The sequence below is a fragment of the Festucalex cinctus genome, chromosome 7 (genome assembly GCF_051991245.1).
Source record: "Festucalex cinctus isolate MCC-2025b chromosome 7, RoL_Fcin_1.0, whole genome shotgun sequence".
NCBI lineage: Eukaryota > Metazoa > Chordata > Actinopteri > Syngnathiformes > Syngnathidae > Festucalex > Festucalex cinctus.
The window spans coordinates 24,147,222-24,164,909 of NC_135417.1; the positions used below are offsets into that span (position 1 = coordinate 24,147,222).

The following is a 17,688-nucleotide window of genomic DNA, read 5'->3' on the forward strand; positions in this document are numbered from 1 at the left end:
TGATTTTTATTTATTTATTTTTTTAATGTAGAGGGAGTAGAAGAGCTTCATGTTCACATTGTAATACAGTGTTTTATTAACTGAAGTCAAATAACGTGCTTGGTTGAGAGAGCCACTTGAAGCGCCAGTCAATCTGTAAGGACTTCACCTTTGTCTTGAAAGGTGTTTTGTTGAAGACCCATCAACCATGGAAATTAAGTACTGCTTACCTACTGAGCAAATATCCAACAACCCTGATTGTGTGTGTGTTCTGTAGACAAAAAAAAAAAAAAAAAACGAGTGAATGATCACCCTCAACAAGGATAAAGTGATTTTTTTATAAAACTGCACTGACACATACCTCATGCTCAGATGAAAACCAGTAACATGAGAGCTCCCCCTTCAAGCCATACAAATGTTGACACGTTTTTATCCTTAACTGAGAAAACAAACAACAAAAATGCTGCACCAAATTCCTACACCAAGGCTTTATTGTGTGAAAAATACAGAGTGTTTACTAGGGGTGTTAAAGAAAAAATCGATCCGGCGATATATCGCGATACTACATCGCGCGATTCTCGAATCGATTCAATAAAAAAAAAATCGATTATAATTTTTTTTTTTTTAAGAGCTCAGAATTGTTCATTCGGTAGTCTTACCGATTCAACGTCTTATCATATTGCCTTTTTTTTTTTTTTTTTTTTTTGTGTGTGTGTGAATCGATTTTTAAACTTCCATTTTTAATGGAAAAATATTCAACAAAACGTCTGACTTCGGGTTAGGATTCACACCTTGAGCATGGAAGAATGTTATATGAACGGAACATTAAGCCTTAATATTTTATTTTAATGCTGTTCAAACATGAAACAGATTACAACCTCTATAAGACTGAAATTTCAGATAAATAAATAATACATTTTCATATAAATCTTACACTACAAGCTTACTGATTAGTATTTTCTCAATTTAAATGAAAAAAAATCGCAACAATCGACTTATAAATTCGTATCGTGATTAATCGGTATCGAATCGAATCGTGACCTGTGAATCGTGATACGAATCGAATCGTCAGGTACTAGGCAATTCACACCCCTAGTGTTTACGGTCTATGTATCTTAAGATAAAACCGAGCACTTTATGCACAAGGATATGGTAAAAACTAAAAATTGAGATAAGAACATTCCACCTTGACATTCTCTTTGTTCATAGTTAAAATGTTACTTAAGAAATCATGTGATGTGACCTAACACCTCTTGTTACCCTTTTCTGATACTTGTACATTGTTCAAATAGACGTCACCTTATGTGATTTGTCATGAATGACATCAGGGATTTAACTTGATGACTTTGAATTGGAGCTGATTAAGCATCAGTACATTCCATTGAATTTCAAGAGAAAATGACTTTAAATAAAGTAGTATCACACAAAATGTTGATAATCAATTGCACGCCACACAACGATGAATAAAGCTCAAGTAAATTACCGTTAAATTCCCTGGCACATGAAAAGTTAAACGACACAAACTTTGAAAGGAAAAAAAAAGATTTCAAAAATATATTTATATTCTAAGCGTTGATTGCAAATCCAATGTGGATATCATCTAAGTCCGGAGTAGGCAATCTTAGTCCTCGAGGGCCAGAGTCCTGCAGGTTTTAGATATTTCCCTCCTCCAACACACCTGTTGTAATCACTTGTAATGATCAGGATCATTATCAGGCTTCTGCAACAAGCATCAAAACAGCGGTCTCCAAGTCCGATCCTCGAGACCCCCTATGCACTGTTTTACATGTTTCCCACATCCAGCACACCTGAGTCAAATAACCAGCTCATCAGGATGCTCTGCAGGACTCCACCCGTTGATAACCAGAATTGTCTATCCCTAAGTGCATTTGTATCTCAGGATTTTAAGCTAATGAGGAAGAATGTTGATTTGTTGTGATTGTATTGTAATGGTGTTCATGTTTTATGTTATATTATGGTTTTTGTCATGTCTGGAGTCACGCCAGGGTTAAGTTTGAGTTCATGACCTGTTAAGTTGAGTTCATGACCGTGACGTCAAGTGTCTGTTATGTACTGATGTAACAAGTGTCTGGTTTGAACCGATTTAACTAGCATCTAGTTTCAACTGGTTTTAGGTTATGTGATGTCAAGAATCTTTAATCACTTTACCTGGTCAACAGCCAATCAGATAATTCCATGTCAGTCCTGTTACCCATATGTCTAGCCACAACCAATCAGATTGATTCCTTGTCTATATAAGCCTCCTGACAAGTGTGTCTTTGTCGGATTATTGCTTCTGTTACCACTGTACCTCTGTGCAACTCTCTTTGTTTCTCATCTAGTCAAGTTTGTTCCATGCCTCTCGATGTGAATAAATAGTTAAAATCTTATTTGTGTCTGCGTTTTGGGATCCAACCTCCAGCACATGACAGTTTTTGTGTTTCTGTAAAGCGCTTTATAACAGTACAGGTTGTTTGAAAGCGCTATATAAATAAACTTGAGTTGAGTTATTTTGGGTTATCTTAAATTAAGGAACTAATTTGCAGCATTTTGAAAAAAATGTGAGACAAAAGATCAGAACTTTCATTTCTGATCCACAAATCAAAAAGAAAACCATTGCCTCATCTTTTCATTAATTTGTTTGCGGCTTAACGTTTTCCCCTAAGATGGCCGCCTCAGTTCTCTTGTGTTTCTGAACAGTGACCTGCAGCTGCCAGTACTTGAGATACACCCACATGAGACTTCCGTTCTTCCTCTTGTCCATGTTCATTACGTTTGCACAATGCTTATCCCTCTTAAAAATATCTTTAAGATCAGCCTCTAGATCGAGTTCATCCGTGACGGGCTCTTTGACGGCCTTCAGCAGCATGTTTCTCTCCATCTCTAGACGCTTGTCTCGAGGCAAGATTAGGGAACAGTAAGCATTCTGGCGCTCCACAAGTTGAGCTTCAAGCTCACGCAGTGTGGTGTTCGCTTTCTGGAACCACTCGTTCTGTTGTTCCATGGCTTGACGCAGGACAGCCCCTCCAGCTCCGGACTTGATATATCTTTTCTTCTCTTCCTCCAACCACTCATGCTCCTGGTGGAGAAGATGACAGATTGTTTGGTCAGAATGTTTGATGCTTTCCATCGATTTAATTAAATAGGTCAGTTTCAGTCAACATACGTAAACGTACAGCCTGCGCAAGGGACTACCTGCTGTAAACGTTTCCGTTCTTCGACCAGAAGTTGGCTCTGGGAGATCATGGCCTGCTTGTAGCCTTTCACCCTCTGTCGTTCCTTCTCCAGCTCCAGCTCCAAGGTAGCCACAGCTCTGCGCCTTTCTGTTAACGTTTCCTCGTACCGTGACTCCATCTCTCTTTTTATCAAGAACACATCTTTGTTATACTTGGATTTGACCTTCTCAATCTCTCTCTGAGACTCACGGGTCCAGATCCAACCTGAGAAGACAACATGTATTTTAGTCTTGAGTTTAAAGTTTTCCCTCGTTTTAAGATTAATAAGAGCTGCTGCTGTGATGTAATTACTCAGCTCTAAAGATTGACTATGACTGAGGAATTTGGTGAAGTTTTTCGACTAACAAATCAAAATAGGAAACAGAATTAATTATCTTTCATGACAGAGCTACACTTTCAAAACAATTGGTCATTAAAACCAAATATAGCACAGGGGAATGATTAATTTTCGTCTGAATGGTATAAGAAATTCAGCGAATAATTGACACCATTACTTCAGACCACCTATAACTGGATTAAAGTATATCTAAAATCAAATCAATATCAAAATCCCCCCGTGGAGACGAAATTATTACATTGCTAGCTAAACCACTAAAAAACAAGGAACATTGCCAAAATTGCAAAAACTAAAGCAGCAAATGTTGATTATAAATTGTACACCTCTATATTGAACCAACTCAAACATTTATACAATACTTAAGAGACAAAGATTAATGTGTGCTTGTAAGAAATATACAAACACAAAATTAGCTTCAGAATAACATTACATACTGTGCATAGAAGACAATACTCCAGCAGCTTTAATCAGTTGAGACACAGAAAAAGCATTTGATATACAAATTCCTAGGTGACACTATTTATCCTCGAAAAAAAAATTGGATTTGATGCTAAATCAACTCAGTGCATTAGGCCATTACAGCTGCTGGTCATTTAATTAGAATATTGAGGAAAAGGGAAAGCGTGGCATGGAGATGATCAGCCTTTGGGACAGTTCAGTTGTTATTCCTGCCCAAGATGCTTTGATATTGGCCTCTAGATGGTCTGTATTTGGTGGTTTCTGTTAGTGTTGTTCCAATACCGATACTGGTATCAGCAGAGGCGCTGATACTGCATTAAAACAGTGGTATCGGTATCGGTGAGTACTCACAAGTAACATGCCAATACCATTAATTCTCACGCTAATATAGGATTTTTGATGCAGAATCTTGTGTCTTGCTCGTGCACGACATTCACTGATATGTGACATGTTTACTGCAAGCCGATCGAAGATATCCTATTGGCCCTTGAATGCTCTGAACCAATGGCAGTACAGCTTTTTCATGTTGAGGGAAAAAAAAAAAACTTAAAGGAACACTTTACTTATTGATCCATTTTTAGCAGCAAAAAGTTGCTACTTTTTCAATAATTAATTTGGTGACGTGATTATTTTTTTATGTACATTTAATAACTTTTAAACCGATGTTAAAATGAATCGAACGCCGGCATGTTTGTTACACGTGACTAAATAACCCGGATGTTTACGTCACTAGTGTGTAAACGCTACACGATCGAAGCACTATGAAACGCAGCCGTGCATCTAGCGTCAAACCCGGAAGGATTAAACCTTATCGCTTCGAGCCAACACGACAAAATAACCCTACCGAAGGAAAGTCTGCCTTGGATGTGAAAGTTGTGGCGCCAGATGGTCTTTTCGGGCACAAAATAAACTTTAATGAACGAGTGAATCAGGCGGTGTGAGTGATGCTCGTGCGGGAGCTGCAGGAATGGACAATCCGCTAATGAATGTGTGCTGTCTGGAAATAAAAGAAATCGAGGATCGGTTCCTTGCGGACAATCTCAACTGCATCCTGGAACATCAGACATTCAACATGGCAATACTAAATAGACATTCTCAGGATAGCTTTGGTTGCGATGAAAGATGTGAAGAAGAAAAGTCTTGGAGGAGCCAATATCCAACAGGTAAAGCGACACACAGCACGAGCAATGCAAAACGTGTGGAACTGACAAACTATTTCAGGAAAAAGAAAAAAATAGTAAAATTATATGTATCGTCGTTACAGCGCCCAACCTCCCCTAGCTGTTTTTTTCTTTCTTTTTTTGCATAGCGTCCCGATGATGTAAACGAAAGCTTGCAAGAAGGTTGTGTATTAACCGTGTTTATTTATAGACAAAATGAAGTAAGGAAATGCGAGACGCCGTTACCTAGGCTGGTTATCAATGGTTGGGATCCGAACGAAATTAATAGAAATGCAAATGAAACTGGAATGCACCACAGGAAGAACAGCGGGACAGAACACAAATGTAGTACGTCGCACATGCCGATGATAATGACACTAATACACATTCAATAAATTTTTTGTTAAAATAAGATTATGAACATGGTCAATTTGTGAAGTATAAACAACTTACGAGCTAATAAAACATAACGTCCGCGCCTGCTTGTCCTTGCCGGGAGGTCGACAGCACTTAGCAAGCCATTTTCTACGCAAATAGTCTTTTTTTTGGGGGGGGATAACATACCAGTGTGCTCCTCGCGGGTTTTTCCTTGACGACACCTTGCAAAATTTTGCAATACAGTAAGGCATAAGTGACGTTTGTGTCTTCCTCGTCGTTCTGTCTGCGTGAACTACTGTTCGCCAAGCGAGTATACACACTTGTTACGTCACCACTTGAGGGCGTTCCAACACGGAAGTACTTCTATGTTGAAAAAAGTTAAATAAATCAATATTGGGGTGTATTCTTCAGCTCTTATGCATGTTTCGTAGCTAAACTAACTATTTACTGCCAATCAAGCCATACATGTAAAATTAAAGGTGCCTTCCTTTAAATATCGGTATGGTATCGGTATCAGCCGATACTGCAAAGCTGGGTATCGGAATCGGTATCGGGGGCCAAAAAAACGGTATCAGAACAACACTAGTTTCTGTTCCCTCTTGACAATACATCAATTTTCAATGGCATTAACTCAGGCAAGTGCTGTTATTCCATGGCTATTGAAGCAGGTTTGTGGTGTTGTGCCAAATCCTGCTGGAAAAGAAAATGATTGTCTCCCAAAAGCTTCTCGGCAGCATGAAGTGCTTTAAAATGTCCTGGTAGACAGCTGTCTTGACTGTGAACTTGATCAAAAATAATGGAGCCACACCAGAAAATGACATGGATCCCCAAACCATCACCGGCTGTACTGGAAACTTCACACTGGACTCTAAGCAGTTTGACTTTTGTGCTTCTCCACACTCTGGGAGACCTTGATTTCCCAATGAAATGCAAAACTGACTTTCATCTGAAAAGAGACCCTAAATAAATAAAGAAGACTTGACTGTTGACTTGACATCCCTATGTGGTGGTTCATGATGCAGTGATGCACTGATACCAGCCTCAGTCCACCCCTTAGGAAGCTTCCCAAGATTTTTCAATACAATGAGTTGACATCAATAATAAAAAAGAACAGTGTACAGTGCAAAGAAACTCGCTTACAGACTTCTTCTTTATGTTCATCATAGGTTATAATGGTGCCTACAAAATATTTTGTAACCCACCAGTTTTATCTGGCACTCCATCATTAAAAACATATGTAACTTACGAAATGCAGCCAGTCCCAGCATAGGCACCAGCAGTGCATAGTTCCACTGGTTGCCATCTGCACCTCCCTCCCCCCTTTCTCGTGGGTCTGGTTGAATGTTCCATCTTGGGGGGTCATTCAGGTTGTTCATGGAGGTTGCTGTCACACCGCACAAACAAATCAACACATTAGCATTAGCATTATTTTTGCGGGATTACAGGTAGTCTGCATGTATTTTCAAATTTTTAAGGAGCATGGTTTATACCGGGGTTCACCAATTCCCGATTCCTTGAGGTCCGGAATCCTACAGGTTTTAGAAGTTTCTGCCTACCAACACACCTGATACTAAAGATTAGGATTGTTATCACGCACGGTAATGAGCTGATTATATGAATCAGGTCTGCTAGTGGGCGGAAACATCTCCAAACATCTAAAACCTGCAAGACGCCGGACCTCGAGGACCGGAATTGGTGAACCCTGGTTTATGAAATCTGAGGCTGAGCAAATCTAATTGCCAAAGGCATTTCAAACTCACATTGCATTAAAGCAAATGTACTTAAAAAATTATATTACCAGTAACCAATAACTGTTTGTCCTGCATCTCATTCCAAGTCTGCAAAAAATTACCGCATTAGGAGATAGGCCTAATTACGCTGTAGTGTAGTGGGCAGTATAATACTCTGTAACTCTGTACAAGTGAAACGAAGTCATGTATGCCATCTAGTGGTGAATGGTGATATTACAACTTAAAACTAAACAGTGGAAATCCATTATTCACGCAGGACAAGGATAAGGGCGGCCGTGAACAGCGATATATATGCATAACTAAATGCATTGGGGAAAATCTAAGATAAAATGTAAACACCAAAAAAACAACGAGAGGGGGAGAGAGAGAGAGAGAGAGAGAGAGAGAGAGAGAGAGAGAGAGAGAGAGAGAGAGAGAGAGAGAGAGAGAGAAATGAAACGTTAAAAAAAACGGGAAAATATTAGTAATCAGAGAATAAGTGAATTTATGGTTGCAAAGCCGCGAGTATTTGGAAATCCACTGTAGTAATGTCAGTGGCTATTTTTATTGATTCAAAACTTGTAATTAAGCAGCAGAGGTTAAAATATCTGACTCACGGGATGAGATATAAACAGAATGATGCCGCATAAATGCATGGCAAGACAATGATAGTAATCTTATAAACGTATCATCTTAATCAACTCAAAAATCAACGAAACATTTGGACCACGCATGCAAGGTTGACAGCCCAGCTAACCACAAACAAGGCTATGGAAAAGCTAAAAAGCTAGCTAACATGTTAGCTTCCGCGCTCATACACTACATTATTTGCGTATTTCACAAAAGCATCCTTGTGAGTCCGACAACTCAACGCTTGCCTATTTTAAGGTACGGATTTTGGTGTTGTATCTCACCTTCAAAGCAAAGTCTAGGTCACTTATACATTTGTTCCTGCACCATAGACCCAGGATATTGAATGCGTTGACGGCCTGTCTACATCAACGGGGGTTATTTCGATTGGTCTTATTGAACATTTTGCATTAAGTGATCAAATGTGCAAACGTACAAGAGCATTCCAATAAACTCAAGCCATAAAATATTGCTACAGTAAAATGAGTCGCAACACAAATTAGAACACGGTTCCAGTAATATAATCTATATTATGACACCCCTGTTTATCACAGGGTGGTTCATTCCAGCGCCACGGAATACGCCTGCCTCTTCCAGTGTCCACCTTGTGTAAGAAGTCGGCGTTTTCTCTTGGACTGACATGGCTGGTGTTCAAGCTGCTTCCCGTCTCCTCTCCAAGAGGATACTGTCCTCTAGGAAAGCTGTGAGTAAAAATGCATTTTTACATTACCTTTATATGCCAAGTTCCAAATGAATCTTTCCCCCCCTCGATCTATACCGCATCTCTTTCATAACTGGTGTCTGGCTTGCGTAACCTGCGTTTTATGTAGCAAAGGGCTGCTTCAATGTGACACTAGTATTGCAGTGAAAATAGGCTTTTGGAAGGCCATCAGAGTATATTTTCTGTTGCCGTTTCCTTCAAACCATGCACATATATTTGTATTTTTTTTTAATAATGATTTGACCAAGAGTTATTCTTTTCCAAGTTAACATCGTTGTCCTTGTGGGGAAGGGTTGCTTTTGTTGTTAGCTTAGTTAACTTAGCATCATGCAATGTTTAGGGATCCACGACCACTACATACCAAAATCATTAGAGACCTATGTCACCGCACATTAGTGTTCATTATAATATCGTAGACTATGTGGTAGTAGGTCTTCGAAATCTGACTTGGTTTTGAGTAGGCAGCTCTTTTAGATAAAATTCAGCAGGGGCAGGTAGGAAACTTCTAGGTCATACAATACAGTTAAGTCAAATGAAAAACCGCAAGTAAGGTTTTATGTTGGTACCGCTGGTCACAAAGGGCCTCCTGTACGTTGTTAACCAACTAGATTTTCATTTGTAAATATCTGCTATAATACATTTTTGATACCAGCTCAGTCTTTTAATTAATAAATATTTTCTTCTTTGCTGCCAGGTCCCTGCTACAGCAATTCAAGGATCGATGAATTTGCACTTCTCCATCTACGGCAAGAAGAATGCTAAAGTTTCTGATGATGTGAGTTGAAATAATCAGCTACACTAGAGCTGTGATGATTCGAGTGGGCGTGGAAAAGCAAGTATCGAATAATAATTTTTGCACTCTGATCAGAATGAATCTCATAATTCATTTGTGTGTACTGTCCCTTTAATGGATAGTCTAATATGCAGTATTCACTACAAAATACTGCCAAAAATGTGGGCCATTGATTGCAAACAAGATTTGTTAATTAGTACACACACACAAAAATTTAGATTTAAATATACCGGTATTAAAATACATTTTGCACAAATAAATAGACCCTGAGAAAAAGACTGACAACTTGTTAATTCCAGGCCTAGCAGACATGCCATCCATAACAGTCATTGAGGTCATAGAAAATGCTAGATGTAGTCATTTTTGTTGTGGTTTGCATTAATTTATTGCATTACTTGATTTGATTAAACTGAAGACTGAAGAGGCGAATCAGTTCAAACGTCGCCGAGCTCTAATCTACATGCATAAGCACAATTGAATAGCCTGAAATATATTGATTTAGTCTACATCATGTTGTTGTTGTTGTTGTTGTGGGTCACTATAAACAATATGAAGGCTGTGCACATGCAAGGTTTTCTAAAATTAAAGTGCTTTTTCTTCTCTTCAGATCTCCAATCAGTACCCAGTTGTAGATCACGAGTTTGATGCCGTAGTTGTTGGCGCTGGAGGAGCGGGACTCCGGGCAGCTTTTGGCCTGTCTGAGGCTGGCTTCAACACCGCCTGTGTCACCAAGCTTTTCCCCACCAGGTCTCACACTGTTGCGGCACAGGTATAGTACCTTTTCCAAAATATTTACTCAAAAATAGCTCCAGTAACTTCAGGACCAAATTAAATCTAATAATATTGGTGAAGTAAATAGTTGAACAATCTGTATTTTCAGGGTGGAATCAATGCAGCTCTCGGCAACATGGAGAATGATGATTGGAGGTGGCATTTCTATGACACAGTGAAGGGTTCTGATTGGCTAGGGGACCAGGATGCCATTCACTACATGACAGAACAGGCTCCTGCAGCTGTAGTCGAGGTAAAGACCAATGCTCATTTAAATTCATAAAGAAACTGCAACAAACCCTTTGTTAAAGGGATACTTTACTTATTTAGCCATTTTTGGCAGTCAAACATTAATATATTGCCTATAATAAATTTGATATTTTCATTATTTTTCATGTACAATTAGTACCTTTTAAAAACACATTTTGCAACTTGCTGTAAATGACATCACAAGGGCTCAGGTAACCAATCACAGCTCAGCTTGTGAATGTCCATGACCAAACCTAGAACACAGGTGAGCTGTGATTAGTTACCTGAGCCCTTGTGATGTAATTTTCAGTCGACAGCAAGTTGCAAAATGTGTTTTTAAAGGTACTAATTTTATGTGAAAAATAAAGAAAGTATCAAATTAATTATAGACAAAATATTAACTTTTTAATGCTATAATGGTCTAATTCTAAATAAATGAAGTATCCATTTTAAATGAGTATTTCACCATCATTGTCAATCAAAACTGAACATTCATATATTTTTGGCACTAGCACAGAGACACACAATTTTTAAACAGGTCTTGTATTGGATGCCATTGTGTAAGTGGTCATAATGTTGTGATCGGTGTATTGCTTACAATGTGGCTTTATTGGTTTAACCCTAAAGCACCTGCCATAACATGCCTCTGAAGCCTATAGGTGGCCTTAGAGTCGCCCACAAACCCCTCCAAGAAGTTTTCTTGGAAATTCAACAATATTGTCAATGCCTACTAAAGAATTTAATTCAATTATTAAATAATAATATTGCAGCTCCTCAAGCAGATAGAAACATAATTCCCAAAACATTTCAGAGCTTACACCTGTTGCGTTCACACAAAACTAAGTTTATTATTATGAACCTTCAAATTTGTGTTTAATAAAAAGGGTATATTTACCTTCAACACTGGAGCACAGTTATAATAACCTCCGGGGATCGAGTGGCAATTATTCGTCGTCCATTCTGTTACAAAGGCATCAAAATTTTTAACATCCTTATTGTCTACAAACCTCTTTCTTAACTGTATGTCACTGTCGACTCGTTACACCGATTCCAATTCCTCCCGCACCTTTGTCAATTGCGTCATTTATTTCATAATTCCTGCGAATCTGCAATCTGCGTCAGCCATAAATGCTAAAAAAAAATTCCAGGACATGCTACGAGGCCCACGTCACCTTCTCGTGTATATTGTGATACATTTCATCGGCTCAGAGACCAAGAATTGGTCAAAACATAACAAAATGACGTATCTGATTTCCCGGCTTTATAGGCAGAAGAGCTCTGGAGCGCCTCCCGGCTCTAACAGGCCTTAATGGGTTAAGGTCCGCTTGGTTGACGTTTTCGCCCTAATGAAGTTCTTTGTTGCGTCATTGTCATGTTGCATGAGGAAGCTTCTGCTGATTAGTTTGGATGTATTTTTCTGAAAAGTGGCTGAGAAAATGGTTTTAGTTCCTCATGTCTTTGAACACAATGGTGAAAAAAAAGTTTTGAAATCTTGGTCTTTTTTTTTTTTTTTTTTTTTTTAAATATCACAAAAACCTGGCATGTGAACATGTCAACTTTACATAACCTACACTGTATGTATGGCAATGCATGTTATTGATATGCAATATAAAAGTAACTTTAAAAAAAAAAAAAAAAAAGTGTGTCACATCCACATTATCTCTCCACTAGTTGGAGAACTTTGGCATGCCTTTCAGCCGCACAGAGGATGGTAAGATCTACCAGAGGGCATTTGGAGGTCAGAGTTTAAAATACGGAAAAGGAGGCCAAGCCCACCGCTGCTGCTGTGTCGCAGACCGGACTGGACATTCGCTACTTCACACTTTGTATGGACGGGTATGCTGCTCATTTGACTGTCATTATGTTGGAACCTAAAGAATGTTTGGACAAACCTATTACAGTACTTTGAGCATTTGACATCTGTCTCCATTTTGTGTTTAGTCTCTGCGTTATGACACCAGTTACTTTGTGGAGTATTTTGCACTGGACCTGCTGATGGAAGATGGCGAGTGCAAAGGCGTGATCGCACTCTGCATGGAAGATGGATCTATCCATCGCTTCCGAGCTCAGAATACTGTCATTGCGACTGGGTTAGCACACCTAAAGAACTGGACACTTTGGCAGTGTTTGACGCTTACATAATTCAGTGTGTACACAATGCAACCAAAACTGTCTCTGTTTCCAGTGGTTACGGTCGAACCTATTTCAGCTGCACATCAGCTCACACTAGTACTGGGGATGGAAATGCCATGGTGACTAGAGCAGGTTTGCCCTGCCAGGATTTGGAGTTTGTTCAATTCCATCCCACTGGTGAGAAAACAATACACACACGCTGTGGCAACAAAAGGGGGCACCGAGTATTTTCAAAAAGAGTAGAAACACATCAACTATTCAGGGTTTGGGGAATCCAGGTCCAGAAAGTAAAAACCCTGAAACAGTTTGGCTTTACTCACAGGTGCTTCTACTCATCAGGTGGAGACGAGCTCGTTAACCTGCCAGTGGGGGGAAAGAAAAAAAAACAAAAAAAAAACACTTTATTCGAGTGCTCGTACTCGCACACGCACCATGCACGAGCTTAACACTAGGGATGGGAATCTCTGACATGAGGCCAATTCGATATGTATCTCGATACACAGGTTGCGATTCGATTGAAAAACGATTATCTTTCAGAACAGAACGGTGCGATTAAGTTTGGGAACGATACAATTTTCTATTCGATACGATTCATTTCAATATTCAAAACTTATAGTGACATTTGTTGCTTGTAAACATTCATCTTAAAACACCACAAATTTTTACAGTATCTACAAATGTGTTAAAAAAGAACAACAATGTCTTCTATATTTTTATATATTGAATCATTTATTTAAAGCAGCTATACGGAAGATTTAAAATTTCAAATCGCTACTGCCACCTGTGGCCGAAAACAAACTGCACGCTCGTACACGCTGCACGCACTCGTACGTGCACGACCTCAATACTGAAGACTGGGCTCTTCATATCCAATTAAACTATGTTTTCAGAGGTAAGAAGTTTTATAATGTTATACAAAGCTGGCCACTTCACGGGATGAGACTCTCGATCCCCACTAAACAATTGATGTCCACGGGACATGCAGATCATATTGCTTTAGTTGGTCGAAGTCCAGTCCTGTGCTGTACTCCAAAACGATGTGCAAATTACGTCAATTAATTGGACCTCATTCCGATGTTAATATGCAGTTACATATTGTAGTCACCCCGCTCGACGGACGTCAACCTGATTCTAGTCATTATTAGTGTATGTCGCCCCCAGGCTAGCGTCATTGTGCATTAGCCGAAAGGTGGGCTGTCATTTATGGAAATTGACGATTGTGAAAAACATATAGACCCATTCACTACTTAGTGTGATATGGCCGTGAATGTTATCGCCATTCAGTAGTACCGTTCACATTCCGTTAGCATAATGTAGCTACAATAGGCTTTTCACGGAGGAAAATAAGGCAACATTTAGCCTGATTGAAACGCTGCGGAATGGAACGTCTGTTCTTCATAAAGTCATTCTGTTCTATTACATTCAACTTTGCCGCCCCTTTCACGCTAAATGTTGCCGTCCACCTCACTTTCACCCCAATAGTTACGACCGAGAAGTGATCGATCTTGAGGTTACTGCTATTTGAAAACAACACATTGTTTTCTAAATGTCAAGACACTCGCTTCTTACCTTTTGGAGTAGAAAGAAAGCCAGCTGTGAATCACTTTTCTAATCCAAGTCCGATCTCAACTCTCTCCAACGCTGAAATGTCAAACCAATGTTCACTCTCGTCCTTGCCCGGCGTCGGTCACTATCAAGTTTAGATTTTTATTTTTTTTTCGTGGCACTTGACATTGTTTTCATTTTTTTTTTAAGCAGCCTTACGCGGAGTAACAGCGGGTGTCTGGGGCAGCGAAAATCTGTACTAGTTACTTCTTCGCGACTACAGGAAACAACTGACGAGAACGTGCATGACGTCACATCCCGCAGACAGAGGGCGGGAAATTCGAAGGATTCGGACCGGACGCTTCCTAAATAATATTGGCCAGAGGCTTGTAGGAGTACCCATTGTGAACAGCTAAGATGTTGATCTACTAATTAGAATATGTTTCAGTCGTAAATGGTCAAATAAAAAAAGCTATTGTTAAGATATTTTTTGGGGGAAATCCTCCATATAGTAGCTTTAAATGGACCGCAACAAAAGGCTGGGCGATATGACTGAAAAATGTATCAGTTTAAATATTTATTAGTCGTTATTGACAGTTATAATTGTTTGTTTGTTTTTTTATTCAAAATAAGGATCAGGAAAACAAAAGGCTGATAATTCAATCTGAAATATAAATATTTAACCTTTAAAAAGACACCAACACAATTAAACAGAATATGTGCACATTATGAAGTATTTCAGAAACATGAATTTAAGGCATGAAATAAACCTACCTTCCAGCCAAAAGAAATATGAAGCCACCTTATGGAACAATAAATCTATCAAACACATTTTAACCACTTAATATATCCAAAAATATTTCCAAAAGTGCCCTTCCCTTTTTATCAACAATTTTTGTTTTTAACAATTTTTGTTTTTCTTTTGCCATTACAATCATTTTTGGTTAATGTATGACATCTTTTTTTGTTTTTTTAATCTGAGACACGATGATGACCACGGAATCACAACTGTTTGTTTTGTTTTTTGGGCACGTCTCAGTTCTATCTGCTGCTCATACTAGTTGTGTACATTGACAGGGAGCCACAAACTGAGAAATGAGATACTTGCAGTGTGCTTTTAGCTTAGCTGGTGTGTTGGCTGTGGGACATACCTGTGTCGTTTGAATCCATGGATTGGATCGTCACGGGAGTTATTCTTTTTGGCTCGCGCGCAATACCAACGCCGGCCCGGGACATACAAGTGCACCGAGAGGACTCAATAGCCATGGGAAATACCGAGATGTACGGCACCGGCTTCTGCTAACTGTCTCCGGTTGCATGTTGTCACTCGTTGTGCGCGACTGCGCACGTGCCGTTTCGCGAGCACGGCGTTGACGGTAGGCGCCCCCCTCAAAAAGGTGCGTAATGTCTTTGCATTATGTTTATAACATCCGGGGAATTAAGCGTCTCTGAGCGCTACTTTGCTAGCTCTCTGTAAACACGGAAGTAGCTTGAATAGTGATGCTACTGAAATGTAAACAAAACAAGGAGAGCACAGCGCAGAACTCTTCACTCTTCAAGCCTCACTCGCAACCGATTCACAGCCACGCGATATCTGGTCCACAGCTTTAGAAGCAATGTATCTAAGGATTCCCTGCGGATTTTGTATCGGTTGACAAGTCTGCTACCGATACGGTCGTTTAGCTCCCCTTGACAAACGATGGTTCGGTCGAATCGGTTTTTTGTCCCACCCCTACTTAACACAGTGGTTGCAGTTGCACTTTAGGCCAGAGGTGGCAGTCGTCAGTGAAAGAGTGGCAAATTCCACAATGTATCTTTAATAATCACATTCTGAGAGGTTGTTGTCTGTCATAATCACATTTCAGTTGACTATGTTTTTGCGTCATGATAGGCACTCTTGTGACCTTTGTCCATGGACTCATACACTTTGTTGTTTACATGATGCTGTTTGTGTTTGCTGTTTGAGTTCTCCTTGCCCGGTATTCAGAATAAACAATTTAATAGTAACCAATGTAACCATTCCCAAAGGGTAAGGTGTTAATTTTTTTATATAGTAGTATCCTGGTAATTTATATAGAAAATACAGTGCAAATACAAGTAAGTGAACTAATTTCCGTTTTGTCAAAATAGTAGTCTTTCCAGTAATAATCTTTGTATTGACAGCATCATGTGTGAATTATTGAATTTGACAATTTATTGTGACCCATCACTAATAAACAATTCTGTCAATCACCTTAACAAATAGAGTTCTTAGCAAAGCTTGTATCAATGTCACGGGATCCACTCTCCCAGAAATACTACAATATTTAGAAGGTACATCTTGTTTTCAGTAATTTCACACAGTCATTGCTCCATCACCATCTTTGCAGGGATCTACGGAGCCGGTTGTCTGATCACCGAGGGTTGCCGTGGCGAGGGAGGCATCCTGATCAACAGCGAGGGTGAGCGCTTCATGGAGCGCTATGCTCCCAACGCCAAGGACCTGGCGTCCAGAGATGTGGTGTCCCGCTCCATGACCATCGAGATCAGAGAGGGCAGGTAACTGTTCACTCTTGAATCCTGCTACTTTTTAATACAAGAGAGAAGCCACAATAAAACCTGTTTATTGTAGTAAATACATTCAAGACCCATACTGAATGGCTGTATCTGAAATCTTTCAAAAAAGATATTTTAAAAGGAACCCCATCTGTAATGACAAGTTTGCTTCATATGATTTATTTGGTTGTCAGCGTTTACTTTATAATCATTCAGGAGTGGCGGCCCCCAACTCCTAAATCCAAGCTGCCGCTCCTTCAAATTAATTAATTAACCTAATTAAAGCACTTGGAGGTTGTAGGGCGAGGTGAGTGCAGCATGTAGCGTTAGTGGCAAAGATTGCAGGACTCAACACTACGACGCCTTTACCCTCAAATGCGGCCAACTTAACAAAGTTTGCTGGTTTAAAAAAAAAAAAAAAAAAGAGAGAGAGAAACCAAAAATCATCCGGTCGCACGGCGAAGTTTTAAAGTTTTAATTGTTGGTGCAACGGATTGTCTTTAAGCCGTGATGCATTGGGACCAAGCACGAGGATGAGTCGAGCTAGGCGCCACACCACCACATGCTGCAAGGCCAACTTCAATAATGAAAGCCTGACAAATGAAATGGCAGGCTTGTATTTTGAAGTTGACCCTCGCAGCATGTGGTGGCATGGCAGCTATCTTGACTCATTTTCTCTCAATGACAAACGCACATCGACAAACGATGTCATTACAACTATCCATCCATCCATTTTCTTGACCGCTTATTCCTCACAAGGGTCGCGGGGGCTGCTGGCGCCTATCTCAGCTGGCTCTGGGCAGTAGGCGGGGGACACCCTGGACTGGTTGCCAACCAATCGCAGGGCACACAGAGACGAACAACCATCCACACTCACACGCACACCTAGGGACAATTCGGAGCACCCAATTAACCTGCCATGCATGTCTTTGGAATGTGGGAGGAGACCGGAGTACCCGGAGAAGACCCACGCGGGCACGGGGAGAACATGCAAACTCCACCCAGGAAGGTCCGAGCCTGGACTCGAACCGG

At 39.9% G+C, this 17,688-nt stretch overlaps 2 protein-coding genes across 3 annotated transcripts in view; one reads left to right on the top strand and one right to left on the bottom strand.

Annotated features, from left to right (window-relative positions):
- ccdc127a (coiled-coil domain containing 127a) lies at positions 1 to 8,695 on the bottom strand. 2 transcript variants are annotated; one of them, XM_077525897.1, is made up of 4 exons: positions 8,640 to 8,695; positions 6,796 to 6,933; positions 3,175 to 3,419; positions 1 to 3,058 (listed from the first exon to the last, which is right to left on the bottom strand). In XM_077525897.1, the coding sequence occupies exons 2-4, from the start codon at positions 6,923 to 6,925 to the stop codon at positions 2,612 to 2,614; spliced, it is 822 nt and encodes a 273-aa protein (XP_077382023.1). In that variant the 5' UTR covers positions 6,926 to 6,933; positions 8,640 to 8,695; the 3' UTR covers positions 1 to 2,611. The 2 variants fall into 2 exon arrangements, with proteins under 2 accessions (XP_077382023.1, XP_077382022.1); XM_077525896.1 differs by lacking the exon at positions 8,640 to 8,695 and adding an exon at positions 8,194 to 8,466.
- sdha (succinate dehydrogenase complex, subunit A, flavoprotein (Fp)) overlaps positions 8,453 to 17,688 on the top strand; it is a 21,911-nt gene continuing 12,675 nt past the window's right edge. Inside the window, exons 1-8 of the mRNA XM_077525895.1 lie at positions 8,453 to 8,612; positions 9,325 to 9,405; positions 10,031 to 10,192; positions 10,304 to 10,447; positions 12,115 to 12,279; positions 12,385 to 12,533; positions 12,629 to 12,753; positions 16,491 to 16,659. Coding sequence (XP_077382021.1) covers positions 8,550 to 8,612; positions 9,325 to 9,405; positions 10,031 to 10,192; positions 10,304 to 10,447; positions 12,115 to 12,279; positions 12,385 to 12,533; positions 12,629 to 12,753; positions 16,491 to 16,659 — 1,058 coding nt within the window. The 5' untranslated portion in view covers positions 8,453 to 8,549. The remainder of the gene's footprint in view (positions 8,613 to 9,324; positions 9,406 to 10,030; positions 10,193 to 10,303; positions 10,448 to 12,114; positions 12,280 to 12,384; positions 12,534 to 12,628; positions 12,754 to 16,490; positions 16,660 to 17,688) is intronic.